At 39.8% G+C, this 19,614-nt stretch overlaps 1 protein-coding gene across 2 annotated transcripts in view; it reads right to left on the bottom strand.

Annotated features, from left to right (window-relative positions):
- Window positions 1-19,614, bottom strand: part of Efcab7 (EF-hand calcium binding domain 7) — a 61,555-nt gene that overhangs the window by 18,906 nt on the left and 23,035 nt on the right. For both annotated transcript variants that reach the window (XM_045151151.1, XM_004663190.2), the window contains one exon: window positions 14,989-15,130. In XM_045151151.1, the coding sequence (XP_045007086.1) occupies window positions 14,989-15,130 (142 nt within the window). The remainder of the gene's footprint in view (window positions 1-14,988; window positions 15,131-19,614) is intronic.

Below are 19,614 nucleotides of genomic sequence, written 5' to 3'. Positions count from 1 at the left end.
AGGCAGAGGTAGGAGGATCGCTATGAGTTCGAGGCCATCCTGAGACTACATAGTGAATTCCAGGTCAGCCTCGGCCAGAGTGAGACCCTACCTCAAAAAAAAAACCCAAAAAAACAAAACAAAAAAAAAAAGCTTAATTGAAAGACAATGACGCATCTAGAAATGTAAGTGCAACCAATACTTTATGTTTAGGAAGAAATGGGATAAGCACTGGCTTGCTGGCAATAGATCAGAAGAAGAAGAAATCATTATGAACTGAGGTTCACAGAAAAAAAAAAAAAAAAGCCCATCTTCTTCAAGACCACTTACAACTTTAGTGACTATGGAGAGCTGGGATGTTGCAGGTCAGATGATCTTAGGCTATCCTTCGCCCCTAACAATCATTTACTGCCATCTGTGTTTAACCTAACATCCTTGTAACTATCAGGTACAATCCTTTTTAGAATGCCCATACAAGGCTGGAGAGATGGCTCAGTTCTTAAGATGCTTGCCTGCAAAGCCTAGTGACTGGTGTTCGATTTCCAGGTTCCCACATAAAGTTAGATGCACAAAGTAGCACATGCATCTGGAGTTCATTTGCAAAGGCTAGAGGTCCTGGTATGCCCAAACTGTCTGTCTGTCTCTCACTCTCTGGTTGCAAATAAATAATAAAATATTTAAAAAAATAGAACATACAAAAGATCAATCCCCTAGCTTCTATCAATCTAAATGCTAAAAAAAAAGGCATTAGATGACATCTGAGGCCTACTGTGGACTTCCCCACGTTCCTCCATCCTGCCTAACTGATGTTTCTACCAATATATTTGAAAAAATATCTTAGTTTTGAACTTTCTTTGTTCCGTTACTGTGAAACTTTCATGAAACTGTTAGCTCATTTGAACATAGTATTTGGGATAAACTGAACCTATGTTCGTGGGTCACAGCCACTCATATTTGGCTCCAGAATAAAATATCTTCTGTTCCTTTTGAGGTATGAGATGTTTTTGTGTCAACATCATCTATATGTTTACAAGCCAAAAACTCCCATCCTTATGTACGATCTATCTTCTAAATGCTAATCTCATATAACCAATTGCCCATTTGGCATTTCCACGTAAGGTTCTATTTACAAAAATGGATTCCTGACTTTGCTAGCGTCTTAGATTGATTGATTGATTGATTGATTTATGAGACAGAGAGAAAGAGAGAGAAGGCAGAAAGAGAGAGACAATGGTCACGCAAGGACTCTTTGCCACTGCAAACGAACTCCAATGCATGTGCCACCTTATGCATCTGGGTTATATGTGTACTGGGGAATTGAACCTGGGTCCTTTGGCTTTGCAGGCAAGCACCTTATCCACTAAGCCATCTCTCTAGCTCTTTGACAGTATCTTAAGCAAGCTATTCATCTATACTCTTCACTAGCTCAGAAAGTACAGTAATTCAGTCTTTTAACAACTTGCCCTCAAACCCTTGTTTAACTCTTCTTGCATATCAAAACCAATTCTTAGAAAACACTATGTCCTGAATATCTGACTCTCTCCTGACTGCACCTGGTTCTAGTCTTTCCTATAATTCTATAATAATATCCAGCTAGTCCCTTTGCTCTATCCTGAAATATATTCTTTTAAAATTATTTTTATTTATTTGTGAGACATAGCAAGAGAGGGGAAAGGAAGAATGAGAACACCAGAGCCTGTTGCTGCTGCAATGAACTGAACTCCAGATGCATGTACCACTTTGTACATCTGGCTTTATGTGGTACTGGGAACCATTCCTGGGCCAGCAGGCCTTGCAAACAAGTGCTTCAAACCACTGAGCTATCTCTCCAGCCCTGTCCGCAGTATTTCTGAGTATTTTCCCATACTCAGGATTTTCACCAGATCTACCTAATCGCTCTTGTTAAAATACAGGGAAGATTATACCTTCTACTCAAAACCTTAAAGTGAAATAGAGTTGGAAATGTGTGCTCTATGAACAACAACAAAAAAATTTTAAGCCTGGGTGTTACTCTAGCCAAGTCTGACATGGAATTTACTCCTCCTACCTCAGCTTTCTGAATACTGGGATCACAGGCATGATCTATGATTCCCAGCTTAAGAAAAACTAGATAGGCTACAAAATCATAACCTTTCTTAAAACTATCAGAGCTGAGGTCACAAGGCAACTAAATAGCCTGAAAGGCAGACTTTTCCAAGGAGAGATGGGATCCCACAGGCCCTCATTTGTTGGTGTTGGAGCATAGGAGGCCTGTCAGAAGTCATAGCAGTAGAAAAGGAAAGATGCAGAAGAACTGCTTGAAGAAATAAAGGCAAAAGATTTTCTACAAATAATGAAAGATAAGAAGTCCTAAGTCCAAGAAACTGAAAATGGCAAACAGGTTAAAGACAAAACAAGCTTGCCAACCACAATAACATCAATTACAAAATTCAGACACAGAGGGCTGGAGAGATGGCTTAGTGGTTAAGCACTTGCCTGTGAAGGTTAAGGAGCCCAGTTCAAGGCTAGATTCCCCAGGACTCACATTAGCCAGATGCACAAGGGGGCGCACGCATCTGGAGTTCTGCAGTAGCTGGAGGCCTGATGCGCCCATTCTCTCTCTCTCTCTCTGTCTGTCTCTCTCAAATAAATAAATAAAAATAAAACAAAAAAATGAAAAAAAATTCAGACACATATTCAAACTGCTTGAAAAACCAAAGGTCTTCTCCTTACACCTTCTGAGAGGAGGAGGAGGATGAGTCAAGGAGTTTTGCGCATGATACAGTTGATCTCTTTTATAAATTGTTTACAGAAGTTCTTGAAGTAGAGCATGTTTGAGGCCTGTGTACTCTAGAAAGCAGTGAGAACTGAGGATACCCAAAATCTATCAACACGAAAACAAACAAACAAACAAAAAAAACCAGATAGCTGACTCTCTGTCAGCAGATGAACTACACCTAGTACAGCAACTAAAAAATCCAATTCCTGGTGTTTTATCTAGTGACAAGTGGCAAAGAACACTTACACTAGGTCTGGTGACAGAGTGCTTACAATAGGTTTAAGCCCAGGTCTTAGCAAGTCCTATTGTACTTTTTTATAAAATTTTCTCAGACCCATTAGAAAATGAGAACAACTGAAAGCTGCTTTCTGAAAGACAGGACAGATCATACAAAGCAGGTTAAGTTGTCTTCACTGACTCCACACATAGGAGAACCAAACCAAAATCAGCAAAAGCTATCAACTACCTTGAAGCTGAAAACAAATGCATGAGGGTTCCCGACAGAGAAAAGCTGTTCAAAAGATCTGTCTAGCCAGGCATGGTGGGGCACGCCTTTAATCCCAGCACTCGGGAGGCAGAGGTAGGAGGATTGCCATGAGTTCGAGGCCACCCTGAGAACACAGAGTGAATTCCAGGTCAGCCTGGGCTAGAGTGAGACCCTACCTCAAAACAAACAAACAAACAAAGATCTGTCTAGCAGACTAACAGATTCTAAGTTACTGAATTTGGAGCATTTTTCTGTGTAGTAGATGTTAACTGAACACAGTCTTCAAAAGTCTTTGTTGACATCACTTCCCAAATGAAGCATGTGACTACATTTTAATGGCAATTCATGTTCTACAGCATCTGCAGTCCCTTTGATCTTGTTTGTCATTTTCCATTCATCATTCATTCATTCATTGAGATAGGGCTTCATATTGTAGCCTTTGCTGGCCTAGAATTTACTATGTAGACCGGGCTGGCCTTGAGCTTGTGGCAATCCTCCAGCCTCAGCCTCCCAAGTACTGACATTACAGGCATGCACTATCACACCCAGCTTTTTTTTTTTTTTTTCCTGAGATATGGTCTCACTATGTAGCCCAGGTTGGTTTCAATTTGTGGCCATCCTCCAGCCTCAACCTCCAGCCACCAACTAGTGAGGCAGGCAAGCAGAATGAATATGTGAGCCACCCAGGACACTGTTTCTAAACATTGAATCCAGGAATCTGTCGGGAACCTGGACCCCCCCCCCCATCTATCCGAGTTCACACAATGAACTAGTTTTCTCCTCCCCTTTGGGACCACTGTTCATAGTCAGTGTCTGTTGGAGCAGTAGAGGGCTATCCAGCCTGAGGTGATGTGGGGTGTACATGCAATAAACAAACTGTGTCCTCAAAGTAAGCTTTTAGAAAAAAATCTTATTTACCATCTTATGCTAGTGTCTAACTGGGTATACATGTGGTTAAAATCAGATACATCATGGAAAGGAACATATACAGTACAGAAAACTTTATATAGCCCAAATCTGTCAATCATACCAGAGAACCACCCAAACTACCATCTATTCTCCCCTGAAAATCCTGTAAAGACAAGCTCCAGATCAGTCAGTGGTGCCCTGAGTACTGTTCACTTGAGTGACTGCTGCTCCTCAGCAGGGAACTCAAACCCTTATTGTTACTTTGCTCTTTAAGTTTTCTTGCTGATTACTTATGTGCACCTTTCTTTAATTCTTTTGTTCATTTTTTATTTATTTATTTATTTGAGAGTGACAGACAGAGAGAAAGACAGATAGAGGGAGAGAGAGAGAATGGGCGCGCCAGGGCTTCCAGCCTCTGCAAACGAACTCCAGACGCGTGTGCCCCCTTCTACATCTGGCTAACGTGGGACCTGGGGAACCGAGCCTCGAACCGGGGTCCTTCGGCTTCATAGGCAAGCGCTTAACCGCTAAGCCATCTCTCCAGCCCTCTTTATTTTTTTTTTTTAAATTTTTTATTTATTTATTTGAGAGCGACAGACACAGAGAGAAAGACAGATAGAGGGAGAGAGAGAGAATGGGCGCGCCAGGGCTTCCAGCCTCTGCAAACGAACTCCAGACGCGTGTGCCCCCTTGTGCATCTGGCTAACGTGGGACCTGGGGAACCGAGCCTCGAACCGGGGTCCTTCGGCTTCACAGGCAAGCGCTTAAATGCTAAGCCATCTCTCCAGCCCTCTCCAGCCCTCTTTAATTCTTTTATTTTTTTAATTTTACTGATGTAGTTGCATGTGTGTGTTCCATCTTCCTAGTTCCCTTTTCTTCAATTTTCCAATACACCAAGAACTTAGAAATACCCAGAGGTCACTGATAACACTGGGATTACAGGTGAACCACCACACCCAACTTTTTTGTTTATGTTTTCAGAGATAGTATTTCACTATGTAGCCCAAGATGGCCTCAAACTCATGATGTTCCCACCACAGCTTCCTGAGTGATGAGAATGTGTTCTGTTCCTTAGCTATTTAATGTATTTATTATTTAGATTTTCCTCCACTAATTTTTTTTTTGTTTTGTTTTTGTTTTTCAAGGTAGGGTCTCACTCTAGCCTAGGCTGACCTGGAATTCACTATGGAGTCTCAGGGTGGCCTCGAACTCAAAGCGATCCTCCTACCTCTACCTCCTGAGAGCTGGGATTAAAGGCATGTGCCACCATGCCCGGCTAAAATGATGTTTTATGCTCTGATATATCTTAAAAGACTTAAATTTATGTTTTGTACATAAGACTTTTAATAAAAATTTGATGAATAAATTAATAAAGGCATTTCCATAAGAGTAGAGTGAATTAGTACTTATATTCCTTGCTCTAAATAACTGCTATTGTATTTGCTATTTAAAAGTCTCAATTACTGAGCTTGCTTGGTGACCCACGCCTGTAATCTTAGCACTTGGGAACTGAGGCAGCAGGATCATATGTTAAAATCCAGCCTGGGCTACATATCAAGTTCCAGGTCAGCCTAGCAAAACCCTGTCTCAAAAATCAACAAAACAGCCAAGCGTTGTGGCAGATGCCTTTAATCCCAGCACTTGGGAGGCAGAGGTAGGAGGATCACCATAAATTTGAGGCCACCTGAGACTAAATAGTGAAGTCCAGGTCAGCCTGGGCTAGAGTGAGACACTACCTCAAAAACAACAACAACAATAAATCAACAAACAGAGGGATGAAGGGAGTGTTACCTATCAAACACTGTAAGTATCCTAGAATATTTTTAGGAAAACCTTTCAAAATCTCTACCTTAGGATATGAGAGAATACTTTAGCAAGAAAACATTTATGTACAAACATTATAAAAGGAAAATAATTTAAGAACAAGTAACACTAAAATGACACCTAGAGAAAGCATTCTTTGTAGCAGTTTTAATCTTCTTAATCTTTAATCTTTCACTGATTAAAATTGACAAAATAACTATCTGGGAACAACAGGAAATTATTAATTTGGTCTACAAATGAATATTACCATGAATGATACTATTTTATTTTATAATTAATCTTAAATTCTTAATACTTTCAAAATTTATGTCTATGACTAAAGATTAATTACAAAATAAGAATCTGATTCTATATCATAAATAATTCAAAGTGTATCTTTTATAAATATATATATAGTTTTGTTTTGTTTGTTCGGGGTAGGGTCTCACTCTAGTCCAGGCTGACCTGGAATTAACTATGGTGTCTCAGGGTGGCCTCGAACTCACAGCAATCCTCCTACCTCTGCCTCCTGAGTGATAGGATTAAAGGCATGTGCCACCATGCCTGGCTTATTTATATTTTCAATAAGCATACTTTAAAAGTACACACAAAGTAAATTACTTGCTTTTCCATAATATAACGCAACAAAAGAATAAACTAACTCTTTAAATATAATGGTATGCTTTCTCAAATCTCATTAATATTAATAAAATACTAGACGTCTTGGCCAGATCACTAAGAGAATGAAAGAAAAGGATACAAATAAGAAAGAGAGAACTCAGACTATTCTTATTTGTAGATTATATGGTTCTATACATGAGATCAAGAAATACCCTAAAGACCACCAGAAAACTCTTAGAAGCTGATAAGCACTTTGAACAAAATGGCAGGATGCAAAGTTAACACAGGAAAAATAGCATCCTGGGGCTGAAAAGATAGCTAAATGGTTAAAGGCAGTTGCTTGTAAAGAGTTACAGCCCCAGTTCAATTCCCTAGTACCCATTTAAAGCCAGATGCACAAAGTGGCATATGTATCTGGGACTGCCCTGGTTTATTCTATTTTTCTTGCTCTTTCTTATAAACAAATAAAAGTATTGTTTAAAATATCAATGCCATTCTCCACAGAAATGGAGAAAAAAAATCTTAAAATTTACATAGACGCACAAATGACCCCAGATAACCAAAGAAAGCCTGAACAAAAAGTATACTGCTGGCCTCACCATACCTGATTTCAAGTTACACCACAGAGGCACAGTAACAAAAAACAGCACAGTACTGGCACAAAAACAGACATATAATAAAATCAATGGAATAAAATAGAGGACCCAGATATAAACTCATAAAGATGCCAAAAAGCTACTGGAGAAAAGAAAGCCTCTTCAATAAATGGTGGCAGGAAAATTGGATATCCATATATAAAAGAATGAAACTAGATCCCTACCTCTCACTTGGTACAAAAATCAATTCCAAATGGATCATAAGACCTAAAACTCTAAAAGTGTTAGAGGAAAAAGAAGGGGAAACATAGGCATAGGAAAGAATTTCCTTAATAGAACTCTGGAAAAAAAATGTCAACAACTCACAAACAGGACCTCATAAAATTGAAAACTTTCACAGTAAAGGGAATAATTGAGTGAAGAGACAGTCTACAGAATAAGAAAAAAAAAATCTTTGTAGCTATTCATCTGATATAGGATTAATATCAGAACTCAAAAAACTAAGTGACAAGAAATCAAACAATCTAACCAATAATTGGGTATAGCAGACAACCTCAGGGCACAAAGATGAACTTCCAGATCTGGCACAGTTATTGAAGAAGGGATATTTATTGAAGATAGAGAGGAAGTTCCATAATGGCAGAAGAAGCTGGCCTGCTTTCACAGGTCCAAGCAGAGACAGAAAAGAGCCACAAGCTATGACAAATAAGCAAGCACACTAAAGGAACTCCAGGAAGAACTCAGGCACTTTGCACAGCTTTAGACTGGAATTCCAAATCCACCACCATACCTTAGGGCTGAACTCTAAGGTCCACCCAGTGACACTTCCTCAAGCCAGGAGGCTACAGATCTAAATTACAAACTTTAATAAAATCCTGGATATATTGAGGACCATTCATTTAAACTACCATAGTGGGCAAATGAAATGAACAGACAGTACTCAAAACATTAAATAGAAATGGCCAAAAATATGTGAAATAATGTTTAACTTCACTAATAACCAATAAAATGCAAATTGAAACTACATTGAGATTCCATCTCACCCCAGTAAGAATAGCTCACACAGAAAACAGTAACACCAAACTGCTGGTGGGAATGTGTTGTAGTTACCATCACACTGCTGGGATAAAGCACCCAATCATAAGCAGTTATGGTTTGGAAAACCCTGAATATGAAATCTGAAATTATACTCGAAGTAATTTCAAGGTTTAATTTTGGTCTCTGGAGTCATAACTAAAATAAGAATTTAAAATGAGAATGCAAAACTTCTCAATAAATGAATGAATATGTGAGGGGGGGAGCTATGTCTGGAGTCTATATGAAAAGTGCACTTAGAATGAATGTGTGTATATGAGTGTGTGTGTGGCTTATAGCCCTAAGGCTGCAGAATGATAAGGCTTTGCCTTTGTGTCTGTCCTGCACCACCAACACAGTGTAAAATTCACTGTGGAGAATGTCCTCCACCAAGCCCACTGTCCTAGACTGCATGGCCAATTTTTATTGTTGAGTGTCCACCAGAAGGAACACTGAAAATAATTAAAATCCTAAGCAGGGAAAAAAAATGCAAGGTTCGGGCTGGAGAGATGGCTTAGCGGTTAAGCGCTTGCCTGTGAAGCCTAAGGACCCCAGTTCGAGGCTCGGTTCCCCAGGTCCCACGTTAGCCAGATGCACAAGGGGGTGCACGCGTCTGGAGTTCATTTGCAGAGGCTGGAAGCCCTGGCGCGCCCATTCTCTCTCTCTCCCTCTATCTGTCTTTCTCTCTCTATCTGTCACTCTCAAATAAATAAAAAAAAAAAGAAAAATGCAAGGTTCTCCTGCTCTTAAAAATTTATAAAATGACAGTATCAGAAAGCTGCCTTATAGTCCCGAGAGAAGTCCAAAACTATCCCCAGAATTTTAGAAAAAACAAAATGGGAGGGGGGGATGATGCTGTCCTGCTGTGTTTCCCAGGGGCAAGAAGTATATAAAAAATAGTTAAGTTCTGCTGGGAATGGAGGTGCACACCTTTAATCCCACCACTCAGGAGACAGAGGTAAAAGGATCACCATGAGTTTGAGGCCACCCTGAGACTACATAGTGAATTTCAGGTCAGCCTGGGCTAGAGTGAGACCCTACCTCAAAAAACAAAAATAAAAAGAAAGAAAGAAAGAAAGAAAGAAAGAAAGAAAGAAAGAAAGAAAGAAAGAAAGAAAGAAAGAAAGAAAGAAAGAAAGAAAGAAAATAGTTAAATTCTGAGTCAATCCCAGGCAGATGCTAGATGGGGAAAATTGTCTTGTTCTCACATACTGTGGCTCCATAACAAAGATAAAAGCAGGAGACTACATAGGAACAGGCATCTGCAATGTGTCACCTACTGCTTTCCTCTGAAGGGCTTGATCTGCAGATGGCCAGGTGGCCCTGGGAGTAAAAGGAGGAGCCAAACACACAAGGCTCACTGTTGGACACAAAGACAAGACACAGACCTCTCTGGAGTTTATGCTGTCCCCAGGGGAATCCCTGAAGGCTCTTAGCTTCCCTTGCAGAGCCAGGGATGTTACAGGTGCAGGGAATCTCAGGATCCTGGCCCAGCATGATGATGGGTGAGTCACAAATTTCTAGGGAAACCTACCATATACAAACAATGTTACTTTTGTTTGTCTAAACTTCAAATGACAGTCATAATTATTTCTTTAATTAAGCCATAAAATTGTTCAATGATAAGAATTACTTATTTAAAAAATTGCTGTGTCTGTCATAATGTCTCTAATGTATGTTAAAATCAGGCTAGCCTGACTCAACAATGAATGACAAGGTTTGACTTTATTCTTAAGCTATGTATAAATCAGTCTCAAAGTTTTATTTAAGTAGATTAATTGCTCATAAATATATTGATATTTAAGACATGTTTCTTGCACTAAAAAAAAAATCTTAAACTGCTGTTTTGCTTCCAGTTTGGAGAGTAATTGGTACCTACATAGGTATACAGACTAGCCAAAGTTGTTTTCAAACACAGATGCCAAGTTTTTATACTGTCTTATCTTTTCCTGACATACAATATCTATATTAAATCAATTAGCTTAAAGTTACTGATAAAATATTGTTTTCAGGGTTACTAAAATGTTCTGCCTGTACTTATAACTGACAGGTATGTGTATGCTTTCTATGTTTCAGATATAACTTACACTGTCACATGCCAACTAAACTTAAATACTAGTAAGAATGATTTTAAACTACTGTGTCATTCTCTGTCCAGATCTGCTTTGCTAACCAGATATGTTCTGCACCTTTTTAACTAAATCTGTTTTGCTAATCAGATATGTAAAGTCTCTCTGAGTTATTAATAGCCATATATGGAAGCCAAAGTCAATTGGAAACATCATAGTTAAAAAGATAACTGAAGGACTTAGGAACCAGATGGATGCCATGACAGGCTTCAGAGTCTTCAGTAGGCCTAAGTTTCTGTTTCCCGGCAAGGTCTAAGTTTATATTTTCAAGTAAGGGTGGGCTTAACAGTTACTGGAAACTGATTATGCCATACATTCCTGGAGTCGTAAGATAAATTCAATTCCCCTAGCTCCAGCCCACTGACCTTGCCATAAGGGTAGGCTTAACAGTTAAACCAATTATGCCATACATTATGCCATACATTCCTGAAGTCATGAGACAGTCCCATAGTCATAGATGAGCTCAATTCCCTAGCTCCAGCCCGCCAACTTTGCCCACCAAAATCCTAAGCCAACCAGAGTACACTGTTTAAATCAACCAATCATGTACCCATCCCCTTCTTCTATGTTCAAATACATGTACCCATCCCCTTCTTCTATGTTCAAATCCCTATAAAAGCCCTACCCTCCCACTACTCAGGGCTCTTGCATGGATCCACTGTGTTGGTGAAGTCAAGAGACCGAGTTTAAGCCCGAATGAAAGCTCCTTGCCCTTGCATACGTGTTTGGTTCTCCTTGGTGGTCACTAGGGGTGCCGAGAACTGGGCATAACAATAACCAATATTTTGGTTCCTGCTCCCAGGTCAGAAGGCCACAGGAGATGATGGGACACTTGCTAATTTCTAGCCTCTGGTAAGTCACCTGTCTTCTTGATCAGAGAAAATATGGAAACCCAGAGATAAATTCCAAGTAGGTGTATCTGCAACAGGAGAGTGACATTGGAGGAAAATCAGTCCTCCAGGCTTCCCAAAAGAGGAAGGGCCACTTGGTCAGCATGGCCTTGACTTATCCTAGTAGATGACAATGCTGACAGTCATAGGACTCCTCACAGGCCCCTAAGTCTCTCCTACAATGCCATTATTGACCTCGAAAATACACAGTTAATTCTGGCAGTCTGCATGGTCTTAATCACCCAAGAAAAAATATAACCACACAATATTACAATATAAACAAAGATTCAGACTAATAGGCTCCCCTGTCTGATGCTGGCTTACATTACTAAACTCTAACATTAACTCATGCCTTCTGCCTCTGTTTGTCCCTGATTAGTCAGCCACTGTTGCCTTTAAATAAAAATTCCCAAAATTTTCCTCACTGGTTATGTTCACCTGATAGTTACTGATTTGTATTAGTCCAATCTATCCTTGATATGTCTTATTAAAGGAGGTATATCACTAAAGACAGATCTCAGACCCCCATCCTAACATGTAAAAGCAATTTAAAATTCTAGCTATTTGTACCTGTATGGTGCTGGTTTTGAAGGTGTATCTTTGCTCAGATTTACAGAGGTAAATCAGATTTGCCATTGATGGTACTCCCTTAAAATTTGTAACCTAATGGGCTGGAGAGATGGCTTAGCAGTTAAGGTGTTTGACTGCAAAGCCAAAGGACCTTGGTTTGATTCCCCAGAACCCACATAAGCCAGATGCACAAGGGGGCACATGCATCTGGAGTTCATTTGCAGTGGCTAGAGACCTTGGTGTGTCCATTCTCTCTCCCTCTTTCTCACTCTCTTAAATAAATATATAAATAAATAAAAACTTTAAAAAATTGTAACATAAGGGGACCCACATACTCTCAGGGAATTGGTCCCATACCCAAGGGATATAAATTCATCACATCAGAATCAAGAGGACAATGTCCTCAGCTGATTGCAGCAGCTAACAGATTACCAGGAACCCAGAGGGTCTCTGTAAAGTCTAACTCCAGAGGACACCTGCTCCTGACAAGGAGACTACAGCCTTGCTCTAGTCACTCTGGAAGCTGACTAGTCTACACACAGCAGAAGTTTGAGGAATTCAACATGAGATTTTCAAAAATGGACATGATATACACTGTGCCTAGTTAAAAAAATTACATGTTAGACTATAAGGGATTATGACTGTGAAGATAAATGTAAAGTCACTGTAACAATTAACTACTAAGAAGCTAAACTTATCTCTGTCAGTAGCTAAAGGAATCCCCAAGAGGTAACTAATGTCAATCTTTGTTCAGTTGGGCCTCCTGGTTAACTACTCTTATCTCAGCTGCAGTGGGCCCTTTGTTACTTGTCTTACTTGCCCTAACAATTGAGTCATGCCTTCTCCAGGACATTACTAATTTTGTAACCAGACAGACAGAAACTACTAAACTACTTGTTCTTAATAAACATTATCAACTAATACAGCCAATAGAAATAAAAAAAAACCCTATCAAAGATTTGATAGGGATACATAAAAGGGGGCAGGGCTGGAGAGATGGCCTAACAGTTAAGGCATTTGCCTGTAAAGCCTAAGGACCTTGGTTCGATTCCCCAGGACCCACGTAAGCCAGATGCACAAGGTGATGCACGTGTCTAGAGTTTGCTTTCAGTAGCTGGAGGCCCTGGTGCACCCATTCTGTCTCTCTCTCCCTTTCTCTCTTGCTCTGTCAAATAAATAAATAAATAAATAACTTTTTAAAAAAAAATCAGAAAACCGGGCTGGAGGGATGGCTTAGCAGTTAAGGCGTTTGCCTGCAAAGACAAAAGACTCAGGTTCGATTAGCCAGGACCCACATTAGCCAGATGCATAAGGGGGGGGCGCATGAATCTGGTTTCACTGGCAGTAGCTGGAGGCCCTGGTGCACCTATTTTTTCTCTTTCTCTCTCTCTCCCTCTTTCTCTGTCAAATAAATAAATAAAAATAAAGTATTTTTTAAAAATCAGAAAACCGGGCTGGAGAGATGGCTTAGCGGTCAAGCACTTGCCTGTGAAGCCTGAGGACCCCGGTTTGAGGCCTGACGCCTCAGGACCCACGTTAGCCAGATGCACGAGGGGGCGCGCACGCATCTGGAGTTTGTTTACAGGGCCTGCAGGCCCCAGTGCGCCCATTCTCTCTCTCTCTCTCTATCTGTCTCTCTCTCTCTCTCTCTCTCTCTCTGCTTCCTTCTCTCTGTCACTCTCAAATAAATAAAAATAAACAAAAGATTTTAAAAAAATCAGAAATACCCTTTAAAAGGGGGGCAATGAAGACTCAACCTGACTCCATTTTAATAGCACAAGCCATTTTGATATAATGACTAAGTTAAGTTTCTATGTCTGAGCAGGGGCCACAAATTGTTCCCTGGTTACTCTTCCCAGGATTGTGTATTCATAACATTCAGGGAAGTAGTTTAACTGTAATAGCTGGTCTGCATCTGTCACATTTGCTTGCCTCTGAAAACCTCCTACTCTGTGATTTCTATGGTTTTGGCCTATAAAAAGATTCCGAGAAGCTGACTTGGGGCTTCTCTCCACACCTCCACCTTGAGGAGGCAGCAGCTGGACTGGCTCTACTGTGCACTATTAAAAGCTTGCTTCAACTTGGCAACAATTTGTGGTTGGTGGTCTTTATTCTTGCGAATTCTGGGTTAACACCCATTAATATTTTTGTGGGGGGTGAGGGACTCATGAGAACCCACATTTCCCAGAGGAAGTATAGAGTTTAATAGTTATTGGAAGAGGGAGAGTCATAGTTCTTCAGTGGTATGGCACTGGTAAGTTGCCCATACTCAAGTAAATAATATCCTTCCTGTTCTCATAAAAGCAACCCTAATTTAACTCAGTGGGGTCAAAAACAATAAACAAAACTACCGAAAACCTACAACAGGGGTAGTCATGAGCCCTAGGGGTGTAATGTCTGCTGGTGTCTGGCTAAATGTATATACTATGCTCACCAAATTGCCTAATAAGCACTTCTCTTAATGTTCATACCTATATATTAATACTACTCTCATTTTTGGCTGGAGAAGCCTCTCTTTTCAGATGGCAGTGACCTTGTGATGACTCAGAAGGCATCATGGTGCTGAGAAGTAACAGAGGAGTGCTCAGCACTGCAATCATCTCTATCACACCTTCCAAGGCTCAGGATCCATTGAGGAAGAGGTGGCAAAAGGAATGTAAGAGCCAAAGGAAGGGTAGGACTCCTTACAATGTGCTCCTCCAGACACAAAGTGGCCTGGATATCCATGACCTCATAGTGCCTGACACTACCTACACAAGACCATCATAATAGGAGGAAAAGATGATGACATCAAGATAAAAGAGAGACTGATTGAGAGGGGAGGGGATATGATGGAGAATGGAGTTTCAAAGGGGAAAGTGGGGGGAGGGAGGAAATTACCATGGGATATTGTTTACAATTACCACAGGATATGGTTTACAATTATGGAAGTTAGCAATAAGGGGGTGCATGCATCTGGAGTTCGTCTGCAGTGACTGGAGGCCCTGGTGCACCCATTCTCTCCCTCTCCCGCTCTCCCTCTTTCTCAAATAAATAAATAAAATATGAAAAAAGAAAAGAATGTGAAGGGGATAATAAAGGGCAATGAAGGGTAAATATGATCAAAATAGACTACACACGTGTATGACATTGTCAGAAATAAAAGAAAAGAAAACAAAAACTGTAAACTTGCCTTCTACTTGACTCAAATTTAATGGCTTAATTGTTAGATAAACCATGGACCTTTGAGCTATTTGCATCTTGTATTGGTGACTAATGATTTCACCATCATCTTCTAAAAAGAAGCAGCCTTTGGATTGTACACATTGCCAGTCCTGAAAGAAAGGGAAAATGTTTTTTAAACAGTATTTATTCAATGTTTGCAGCATATTTAGGAATGAGGAAGAACCCAAGGAGGATACAAAAGACATGTCAAATACAGTAAATGCTCCTCAGAAACGTGCAAGATAGTAGGTAAAAAATAGGCATGATACAAAGCAGACATAATTGGCAGTGAAATGTATGTATGTATGTATGTATGTATGTGTGTGTGTGTGTGTGTGTGTGTATATATATACACACATACATACATATACATACATATACACATATATACATATACATGTGTGTGTGTGTGTGTGTGTGTGTGTGTATGTGTGTACATATAGTAAAAAATTAGGTCTGGTGTGATGGCTCAGTTGCGGCACAAGCATGAGAACATGAGTTCAGATCTTCAGCACCTGTGCATAAAACGCTGGTGTAACAGCACCTAAATCCCAGCATCAGCAAGGTAGACACAGAAGGATCTGGGGTTGCCAGCTAGCTAATGTAGCCAAATTAGTAAGCTTCAGGTTTGGTGAGAGATCCTTCCTCAAAAAATAAGGTGGAGAGGGCTGGGGAAATGGCTTAGCTGTTAAGGCGTTTGCCTGTGAAGCCTAAGGACCCCAGTCCGATTCCCCAGGACCCACATAAGCCAGATGCACTAGGGGGTACATGCATCTGGAGTTCGTTTGCAGTGGCTGGAGGCCCTGGTGTGCCCATTCTTTCATTCTCTCTGCCTGTTCCTCTCTCTCTCTCTAATAAATAAAATTAAAAAAAATAAGGTGGAGAGTTATTGAGGAAGGCACTCATTATCAATCTATAGTCTCTACACACATGAACATTCACCCACACACATACAAAGACATACACATAAATATGCAAAAAAGAATTATATGTATAAAACAATACTATAACTTCAGTTCCTAAAATAATGCCTAATTCAATGTAGTTGCTCAATAAATATATTGGTCTGACTAACGGGGAGCCCTGATATAAAGTGGGTGGGTTACAAATGAACTAGACCATGAAAAAATTCATTCAAATAATGAAAAGTTAGAAAATATGTATTTTTTAATTTTTTTAAAAATATATTTGAGAAAGAAAGAAAAAAATGGGTGATCCAGGACCTACAGCCACTACAAACTCCAGACCCATGTGCCACCTTGTGCATCTGGCTTATGTGGGTCCTGGGGAACTGAACCTAGGTCCCTTGGCTTTGCAGGCACCTCTAAGCCATATCTTCAGCTCAGCAAAAACATTTTACATATTTTGTTAGTTTATTTGCAAAAGGAGAGTGAGAGAAGAAAAAGAGAGAAAGGGCACACCAGGGCCTCTTGTCACTGCAAATGAACTCCATATGCATAATCCATTTTGTGTATCTGGTTTTATGTGGATACTGAGGAATAAAACTCAGGCCAGCAGGCTTTTCAAGCAAGTTCCTTTAGCTGCTGTGCCATCTCTCAAGCCCCAGAATATTTTTAAAAGCTCAAAAGTGAAAAAACAAAATACTGATGCAAAGTAATGAATATGCAACATCAGTGTTAGGAGCACAAAAGACTGAATAAGAAAAGAAAGTAGTGAATGCGTTCTGTCACAATGTGAGTCATACCAGTGTTAGAAGCACAGTAACAATGAAGAAGTAAGGACTGCTACAACACATACACTGAAAGACAGAGTGGTAGGATCTGTAATTAAAAGTAAATTACACAAAAATTCAAATAACTTTTTAAAGTTTAGCTATATAGAACAATAAAAAACAGTTTTACAACTACCAGAAATTTGTTGAGAAATAGCATGATGATACATACCTGTAATCCTAGCACTTGGGGGGCTAAAAGAGAAAAACTGTGAGTTTGAAGCAGCCTGAGCTATCTAGAAAAACCTGAAATGAATGAAAGACAGGGAGTAAGAGAGTAAGACAGAAACCAGAGTTCAGAGTCGCAGCACCCATGTACATTCTATTGGTACAGCAGCTACCTATAATGCAAGTGCTTGGGAGGCAGAAACAGGCTGAGACTAGCTGAATCAATGAACTCTGGGTTCAAGTGAGAGACCTTGCCTCAGTAAATAAAAGGAGTTAAATGAGAAAGAAATCCAATGTCAACCTCTGGCCTCCACATGCACACACACCCACACACATGCATATGCAATACATTAAATGTAGGGATCTGGGGATGGACCTCAGTGGTATGGCATTTGCCTAGCATGCATGAGGCCCTGGGTTCTATCTCCAGCAAGGAAAACAAAACAAACAAACAAACAAAAAAATTAAATACAACATTCCATATAGCCTAGGAAAGTTTTAAAGATTTATTTATTTATTTGAGTGAGAGAGAGAGAGAGAGAGAGACAGAATAGGTGCTCTAGGACCTCTAGCCACTGCAAACGAACTCCAGACACATGTGCCCCCATGTGCACCTGGCTTTTGTGGGACCTGGAGAATTGAACCTAGGTCCTTGGAAATTTCCCTAATGTCAACTGATCATAGACACAATATATACAAGTGGATATTACTTAGCTTTAAAAAGGATGAAATTCTTTGGTTGTGGTCATGAAGGCCTATAATCCCAGCACTTGGTGGGTGGAGGCAGGAGGATGATAAGTTCAAGGCTTGCCTAAATTTCATAGCAAGATCCTCAAAAAAGGAATGAGATTCTAATACATGAAATACATGCATGAAACAGATATTTAGTTAAGTAAAGTAAAGCAGACACAAAAGAACAAGAATCAAACAGTTCAATTTATAGGAGGTACCCTGAGTAGTCAAACTCAGAAAGAAGAAGGGTGGCTTACATAGGCCAGGAGAGGAGAAAAATGAGCTACTTTAATGGGTTGAGTATAGACAACCAAATTCTGCAGGTAGATCATGGTAATGGCTGCACAGCCTTTTTATGCCATAGAACCGCACACTTAAAAATAAATCAATGATAAATTTCATGCTGTTTATTTTACCACATACAAAGAATTTTGCTATGATATTCAGAATTTTGATTTAGCGGTATTAAAAACTGAGTTGAGCTGGGCGTGGTGGTGCATGCCTTTAATCTCAGTACTCAGGAGGCAGAGGTAGGAGGATTGACGTGAATTCAAGGCCACCCAGAGAATACATAGTGAATTCCAGGTCAGCCTGAGCTAGAGTGTGACCTTGCCTCGAAAAACCAAAATGAAAAAAGAAAAAAAAACCTGAGTTGAGAGCCTGACATGGTGGCTCATGCCTTTAATCCCAGCACTTAGGAAGCAGAGGAGGAATACTACCATGAGTTCAAGGCCACCTTGAGACTACACAGATCATAGGGCAAGAGCAAGACCCTACCTCAAAAAACAAAACAAAACAAAAAACTGAGTTGGGCCAGGCATGGTGGCTCACACTTTTAAACCCAATATTCAGGAGGCTGAAGTATCACCATGAGTTCAATGCCAGTCTGGGCTACAGAATGAATTCCAGATCATCCTGGAATAGAGTGAGACTATTACTTGTTTAATTACTATTTAATTACTTGTTTAATTACCATTTAATCACTTGTTTAATTACTATTACTTGTTTAATTATTTCCAATTTCCTCTTAGCATAGATGATCCTATAAAGAATACTTCTTTGTCTGAAAGCTTTTCCCTGAAAGAATGATTTCCCTAAGAAAAACTTTAGGGATGGCTCACTGGCAAAAGGAGCTTGCTTGCAAAGCCTAATGGCCAGGGTTCAATTTCCCAGGACCCACATAAAGCCAGATGCCCAAAGTGGTGAATACATCTTGAGTTAGTTTACAGTGCCAAAAGGTCCTGGTGCACCCATTCTCTGTCGCTCTCTCTCTTCTTGTGAATAAAATATTTAAAAAATTTAAAAAGAAAAACTTCAGATAAAAATATACATATTTTAAACATACTGACATGCATTCCCATATTACTTGGTAAAATAGTGGTGCTATTTTTTTGGGGGGGTATTCCAAGTTAGGGTCTTATTGTAGCTCAGGCTGACCTGGAATTCAGGGTGGCATTGAACTCTTGGCGATCCTCCTACATCTGCCTCCCAAGTGCTGGGATTAAAGGCGTGCGCCACCATGCCCAGCTTAGTGGTGCTATTTTTGAAAATATTTTTATTTATTTTCAAGGAGAGAAAAAGAGAAAATGAACTCCAGATATATACACTACTTTGTGCATCTGGCTTTATGCGGCTGCTGGGGTTAATCAAACTCAGGCCAGCAGGCTTTGAAGCAAGCACCTTTACCTGCTGAGCCATCTCCCCATCCAAGTGATGTTATTTTTACAATATCACATCACCAATGGTATATAATAATTTTACCATAACTTGGTCAAAGTATTTTATCACAAAAAACGAGGGTGAAAAGGAATGCTTAAGCAAGATATGGGCACATAAAACATTCTCTATAGTGTTCTATTTATTCTTGAACACCAGGTATAACTGACAGCAAAAATGGGTTGTAATAAGTTTTGTATTCATTAGAATATTTTCATTAGAATTTATAATTATAATTGCAAGATT

The sequence above is a fragment of the Jaculus jaculus genome, chromosome 5 (assembly GCF_020740685.1).
Source record: "Jaculus jaculus isolate mJacJac1 chromosome 5, mJacJac1.mat.Y.cur, whole genome shotgun sequence".
NCBI classification, from domain to species: domain Eukaryota; kingdom Metazoa; phylum Chordata; class Mammalia; order Rodentia; family Dipodidae; genus Jaculus; species Jaculus jaculus.
This window is presented reverse-complemented; position numbering and strand designations above follow the sequence as displayed.